General features: G+C 46.1%; 1 protein-coding gene across 1 annotated transcript in view; it reads right to left on the bottom strand.

The window, feature by feature from the left end:
• Positions 1–4,409: 4,409 nt before the first annotated feature.
• The window catches only part of LOC148110465 (cytochrome P450 3A12), a 43,834-nt gene continuing 40,823 nt past the window's right edge, over positions 4,410–7,420 (bottom strand). Inside the window, exons 12-13 of the mRNA XM_087867549.1 lie at positions 5,807–5,969; positions 4,410–4,626 (exon numbers count right to left, since the gene is read on the bottom strand). Coding sequence (XP_087723675.1) covers positions 4,531–4,626; positions 5,807–5,969 — 259 coding nt within the window. The 3' untranslated portion in view covers positions 4,410–4,530. The remainder of the gene's footprint in view (positions 4,627–5,806; positions 5,970–7,420) is intronic.

Here is a 7,420-nt window from a genome sequence, read left to right as displayed (position 1 = left end):
CAACAACCTTCCTGCTGACCTCTAGAAATGTTTGAGGTTCAGAAGAACTTCAAATAGCAGGTGGTGGGAAGCACCCAAGTCAGAAAAGAATGCAGGTACTGGTGGAGTCCACGTACTGTTTCCAAGATGTGTTTCACAAACAGCTACAATATTTACTGAAGGCCTACTGGGTGCTCAGCACTGTGTAGGCCCTGAAACGACAGCTGTGGGGTCAACATTAGCCACAAAGCCATCTCTGTCCTTTGCAGGCCAGTGGGCTCCAGCCCAGCACTGGGACTAATGAATTGTCTGGAAGCCGCTCAGCATAGTGAGTGGAGCCACGGGACAGAGGGTTCCACCTTTTCTACTCTCTCACCAAAAGGGAGTTATTAAGCTCTCTGTGCCTCAATTTCCTCAGAGGGTTTTTAGGAGGATCAAATGAGACCCTGTAAAATTAAAGCCTTTGACTTGAGCAGTCAGATCTTTCCAGCTCTCTGATTCTTCCATTTCATCGTTGTTAATCAACCAGTGGTGTTATGGTTCCAACTACAGAAATGAGAGACATACTGCTTGTGAACACACACAGATGTCCAAAGAAAATGCAGCTTTTTCATTTTTCATCTTTGACATCATCACCCCCAGGAGGCCCTTCCTGGGTGACACTGGGGAGGGAGGATTTCTTGTTACCATAAAACAACTCCTTGGTCTCACTTAGGTAATGAGCCTCTCTGAGTTCAGTCTTTCTGATCCTCCCCTGCCACTGCCCTTTCCCTGCTCCTCCCTGAATGAGCTCAGGATGTTTGGGGGTATGACTTCTGGGCTGGGAAAGAGGGCTTCAGACTCTCTTTATGCCCTGCACCTTACAAGTGACACCAGCTCTCTGCCCTGGTTCTACAGAAGGTTCCTGATGGTCTGTGGCTGTGTCCATGGCTCTATAAGGACCGGGAGTTGCCCCTGCTGACCTGGGCCCTTCTCACTGGTACCCGAGACCCAGCCTCACCGTCCCCCCAACCTTGCTCGGAGTATACATTCACTCCTGAGTGTTCTCTAGCCCTCTGACAGGGATGTACAGGCCCACAATTATCATCCCTGCATCACAGATGGGGAAACTGAGGCCCTTAGGGTTAAATAACTAGATCCTCCGGCTCCTTTCGGCACAGCTGGCTTTGGATCCAGGCACCGTCTGCATCTCCAGCAGCACGGCCTAGTGGGGGCAGTAATCTTCAGCCTCCCAACAGAACAACTGCTGGGACCCTACCGCTTTACATATGTGTACACATACCCCCCCACACACACTACCTTGTACCCAAAGCCCTGTACACACAAGCACCATTGCTCCCATAGACACACATCCTGTACACACAAACACGCACAACTTCTGGACACACACAGTCCCCTGTAAACACAAAACACATTTAAACACACACACACACCTGTACACAAACAGTCACACACACACACACACACACACATACACTACACTGGACACAGACACACTGGACACAGACACAGGCCACCACCACCACCACCTCGCTCCCTGCCCAGCAAGCCCAGCTGACAGTCAACCCCTGGACCGTCTGCTGAGTTCTCTGCTGTGGCATCCGAGATATCCCAGCTCCTCTGGCTCTGCATTACTGAATATTCGGAAACAAATTACCCTAACACAGTGGCATAAAACAATGATTTTATTATCTCAGAATCTGTGGGTAGGAATTTGGAAGTGACTGGGCTCAGTGGCCCTGACATTCCTCTCATGAGGCTGTGGCCACACTTGTGGTTGGGGCTGCCATAGTTCGTAAACCCGTATAATTCCTACAAAGATATTATTCATCAAAGTCAGGAAGTGGACGCTGACACATTACTACAAGTAACAGTCAGAACCTTCAATTCCCCCAACTGTCCCCACAATGTCCTTTATAGCAGAAGGACCCCGCTCACACACTGAGATTACATGTCACCCCTCTTTAGTCTCTTTGGTTCAGTCTGGAACACTTCCTTGTTTGGTTTTTGATAAAAAACAAAATTCCAGCAAGGCAGCTTGAAGATCTAATTGGCTTTATTAAGGAATTCATGAATCGGAGCCATCCCACAGGCCAAGTTGACAGACGCTCCCAGGAGGTGTACAAAATGCAGGGTTTTCTAGGGAGGAGGGTGGGGCAGGAAGAGCACAGAAGGAAAACAAAGCATTGCTTCAGGCCAGGACACCTTCATTCTGGGGGATGGACTTGCAGGGTTTCTATCCTGCAGATGACTCATTAGTACCCAACAGGAAATTTCAGACGGACTCTTAAAAGGTCACCTTCCTGGGATAGGCTGATCCGGGTAATTAGGCGTTGCTTGCTGTGAGGTGCGGTTGGGGGCCAGTGACTCCACTCCTGGCTTGTCTTCTCCTTTTTACCGCTTTCAGGACCGGACTATGTAGAAGATTACACACCAGTACAGATTACGAGTAGATATTCCTTCATTTTGGTTTGTCTGACAGTTTGTGGGATTTCTTTTTGGGTTTGCCTCCTTGGCAAGAATATCCCAGAGGTGACACTGGGCTCCTCACCACGACCTGTCAGGTGATGCGCCATCACTTCCTCCTGTTCCTGATGATGCTCACTGGTCTGCCAGGTCTCTGCTCTGTGAGCTGCTCTTTCCTCAGTAACTCATGGGTGTCTGAGCTGTAGTACTTTGGAACTGTGTGAGTGTCCTCATCAACTGTAACCTATCCCTGAATTTATCTCCACCTCTGTGTACTCGAGTTTCCGGTTTTATTTAATGGGTTATAATTTCTGCCTTTCATTAGTTACCATGATGCCCAAATCCCGCCTGATGGGTGGGTGAAGCCCCTCACATTAGCTCTGCGTCCCGTGGACGTGTCCCCATCACTGTGTAGCACAAGATGCTCCAGGCTCGTCATGTGCTCTCTCAGCCTGGAATCACCCATTTCTCTAAAAAGCCCTAGTTCCTTTAAGAGGAAAAAGACATTTATGAGCCAAGATCTGGGCACAAGGTGTGCTCATTGCTCTCAACAGGTTCACCGTTTTAAGAGCTGTCTGTGGAGAGAGGTAGGGGGTATGTGTTTTTACACACAGACAGACAAACACACACATTTCTATCTCTCTCTACCAATCTACCATCTAGCCATAGGAAAGCATGACACTACACTGACACACTCACTTCCAGTCTCTGAATACACAGGCTTCATTTGGCTTTCTCCCTTTCCAAATCAGTGGCTCCCTTCTCAAACACCGAGAAACTCCTGAAACCATGTAGCTTTAATATATTTACTTATTTGATCAATCCCCCTTCATGTAACTAACCCTCAGTCCATCCCTTGACACTCATGTATGCCCCCACCATGCTCCTTGGGTTCTCCACACTGTAGTTCAGCTCTGGAGGCTCTCCCAGACCAGCCCTCTGTGTGGGCACTTTCTCACCTAGCTTGGGCTCCCATAGCCATGCCAGGCTGCTCCTCTATGTGGACACCCTCCCCACCCTACTCAGTCTCTAACTTGGAGTCACTGTGACCCCCCTGGTGTGGGGCTGCCCACCTGGCTGTGCCCTACCTATGGCTTTAGGACTGAATTATCCAGGAAGGAGAGCCAAAGGAAGAGTAGAGAAGGGAAAGAAGGGATGGGGAGGGGAGGGAAGGAAAAGGAAGAATCCTATGCAGCTCCTGATACCAGCTGAAATGGACACCTGCTTTGAGCATTTCTGTCCAATCACCTGGCCAATCAACCATCTCTGATTTGATGTTCACTGTGTCAGGACAGTTGGGAGCTGAGGCTGGAGCACAAAGGGAAAGCACGTTCCCTGCCTACCAGAACATCAGGGCAGAGGACATGAAAACTAATCATATAATCCTAAGTGCCTCAATCGAGAGTTATAAAAAACACGTGCTCCAAAACCCGTAGAAGTAAACTATGAATATACTTTCTGAGCCACAGGCAAAGTCACAGTGGATTAACTCTCACCTATCTTGACATATCACACTGGAAATCTGAACAAGCTCCATCCACCCAGTGACTGTGATGGTCAAAACGTTCGGTCACCGGCTCTCATTCATCGTTCTACAGAATCCCCCTTAATGTGCACGAAACCATCAGTTAATACTTTTGCAAAGTGATGCTCATTGACTTGCTCAGTGGGATATTTAATGTAGAATATTCAAAATTAGACATATGATAGAAATGTTCCTGCCACAGTCACCACAGTAATTCTTGTCTCCATTAAAGTTTGCTGATAAAATTGTTGAGAAAGTTTTAGTCTTGATCAGTGCTCAGGGGAGTAGATGATACTAACTGGGGGTCTCCTGTGTGAACCAGACAGGCTGAGTCTACATCTCTGGCAATTATTATCACCTCCTTTACTCTCCACAATATCTAATGCTCCACACAGACACTGGAGAAAGTTAACGAACGTACAGAATCCCTACTCGTCCGTCACGGGCAGTACATGAAGCTCATCTTTATTTCTGGGTTTTACTCACAAAGGAAATTGAGGTCTCTGGTGATTTGGGATACAGCTTCTTGAAGAACAAAGGGGAAGTCCTTAGGGAAAGTCTCAGGCTCCACTCACACTCCCATCTCTTGGCTCAACCTTGAGAACAATGGGTTTTTCTGGTTGAATTATCCCTTGAGTATATAATTTCAGGGGGATCTGCAACAGTTAAACAAGCACATGAGAACCAACAAATGAAACCCTTCCAACCACAGAAGCAAAGCAGGCAAGATACATGAAGGACAATAATCCATTACAAACATATAAATACTGTTTTTAGAATCATCTATCTCTGATTCTTTAAAATTACTCTGTAAACTGTCAAGACTGGAGCATGAAGCATTCATCCATCACTCTTTCAACAGATTATCCATTGAGTACTTACTCTGTACCAGGCTGGAGACACACTCATGTTGGCTGGTGTTCTTTTTTGATTTTAATTTTAAGGGAAAAGGATGAGCGTTTAAAATTTAAAACAGGTTCCTAGCCATTATGGCAAAGAATTTTGAGAAGTGCCAGACTGAGTTTTCTATACATTGAATCCTGAGCATTTATTACACATTTTATCGTATGGACATCCACCCTGCCAAACATCCTGTCACCTCTGCCGTGGAAATATCCATTCATGATGACAGATTGGGATGGAAGGGAGCGTAGCCGGACTGGAGTCAGGCTTGCAGAAGGTGGGGCCAAGCAGCCAGGATGGCCTGGACCCTGGGCGTCCTTCACATCAGGCAGACATGCTTCACACCACTGATGCTCAACCTTGCTGGCCCTTCAGAATCATGGGGGCACTTTCAAAGCCACGCTCTGGGAGAATCATGTTACAATGTCTAAGATGACCTGGTCATCAGGATTTTTAACAAACACAGTGTTCCCATGTACAATGAGGGTTTAAGAACCCTGGTCACCAGAGTGTCTGTAAGTTGTGGTGGAGAAGAGCATCGTTCAAAAGTCACATCATGGTTTTCACTGCACGACGTGACTGTGCACAACGTGTTCCCTTCTTTTCAGCAGACTTGAAAGAAATCTAAAACACGGCCCAAGGTCATAGGTCTGTGAATAATGATGTCACATGAACTGTATTGACTACATGACCCTTATGGTTGGGTGGTCATAAACCACAGACATGGCACTCAAGAGCTGAAGGACCCTTCAAGGTCACAGATGGCTCCAAATAGATTCTCTGGCTGACAGAACAAATTACTAAGCATAAATGAGTACATTCACACACACACACACACACACACACACACACAAACACACACACATCTATTCCATATCTCTTAGTTTAAAAAAACAATGAAACATTCCTTTTGCAGAAAGTTCTCTCTCTGACCTGTGTTTCTTTACAAGGTTTGAAGGAGAAGTTCTGCAGGACTCTGACAAGGGCGAGTTTCATGTTCATGATCGCAAACCTCATCCCAAGGCAGTTTCGCGGTCCAGTTCCAAAAGGCAGGTATATATAAGGATTTATGCTGTCCTTGTTCTTCTTACTGAACCTGGTTCCACCATACATGTTGGAAACAAGTTAGGAAAACATAAAAACCACAAGAGCTACATATTCGGGGTTCTCAACCAGGGCTACATGGGAAACTTTGATGGGCCGGTTACTGAAATCCTGCTACGCTTACTCTGCTGTGACAATTATAAGCTACATTGGATACCCCTTCCCCTATGGGAGCATTCAGTGTTGTTGAAGAGATGAGGTGAATGGTTTTGCAAGGATTTATCTTCAACACTAGAATTATATTCATGGTGGTGAGATGTTCACACTCTGAAAGGCAAGGAAGAAACAAGCCTGACTGAAGGAAAGGTAGGATCCTGCCTCCACCGAATGATGTTTGTCATATATCCACGGACAAAGGAAGCAGGAGAAATGCCTCCCATGATTTACATTATTATTTTTTTCCCCTTTACTTCCCTACCCTCCCTGCTAGGACCACCCCAACCACTTACACAGAACAGATTTTCAGATGATTTACATAGGCACGTGGTGCTACTCCACTATAATCATACTCACAGATATGAACAATCACTATAATTACTGAGTTTTTGTCTATCTGTTCCCCAACGCTCTAAATTCCTTGAAGGTTTGACGTATACTTTATTCAAAATTAATTCCTCCATATTTATATCAAGGAAACGTGGATTTGGGGAAAGTGATAATGGCATTGTGGTGAGGTATTATTTAAAACTCATTATATCATGGAGAAGATGGTGGAATGTTTACAGATGATATGCTTTAAAGTAAAATGGAAAACAGATATGGAATTATAACAGTGTGCGGATGGGGCAGCTGATACAGGTTAGTGGTTGTTGGGCAGGTGATGGGCACACAGAGATGCAATGAAAGTATTTCATAGACTTGTGTCTATAGAATATGCTTGTGCATATGTCAAAAATTCTCCACAATAGGGGCACCTGGGTGGCTCAGTTGGTTAAGTGTCTGTGTTCAGCTCAGGTCATGATCCCAGGGTCCTGGGATCAAGCCCCACATTGAGCTCCCTGCTCAGCAAGGAGTCTGCTTCTCCCTCTCCCTCTGCCCCTCCACCCACTCGTGCTCTTTCTCCACCCTTGTCTCCCTGTCTCTCTCTCTGTCTCTCTCTCTCAAATAAATAAAAGTTTTAATAAAATTATCCATAATAGGCATGTTCAATACATGGATTCCACACTGCCTGGCACAGTCCTTGACACACACAGGTAAGCACTTCCTCTCATGACTGAATGAATCACAGACAAGTACCAGGAGTGCTCTCTGGTTTCCATTTGAGAAGCGACAGGAGAGGCAAATGCTGAGCTTGTGGGAACCATCAGGTCTCCTGGTCCAGAAAACAGATGCCTTGGTCATTTTTGAGTTCTTTCAGCAAGTACTATGTGTAGGTGCATTGCTAGCACTAGGGACACCACGCAACAGGATGAGGGCTCTGCCATCAGGGAGCTTAGAAGCAGG

Source organism: Ursus americanus, chromosome 2 (assembly GCF_024610735.1).
Source record: "Ursus americanus isolate L20-20 chromosome 2, mUrsAme1.1.p, whole genome shotgun sequence".
Taxonomy (NCBI): domain Eukaryota; kingdom Metazoa; phylum Chordata; class Mammalia; order Carnivora; family Ursidae; genus Ursus; species Ursus americanus.
The sequence above is the reverse complement of the archived record's forward strand: the minus strand, read 5'-3'. Positions and strand labels throughout refer to the sequence as shown.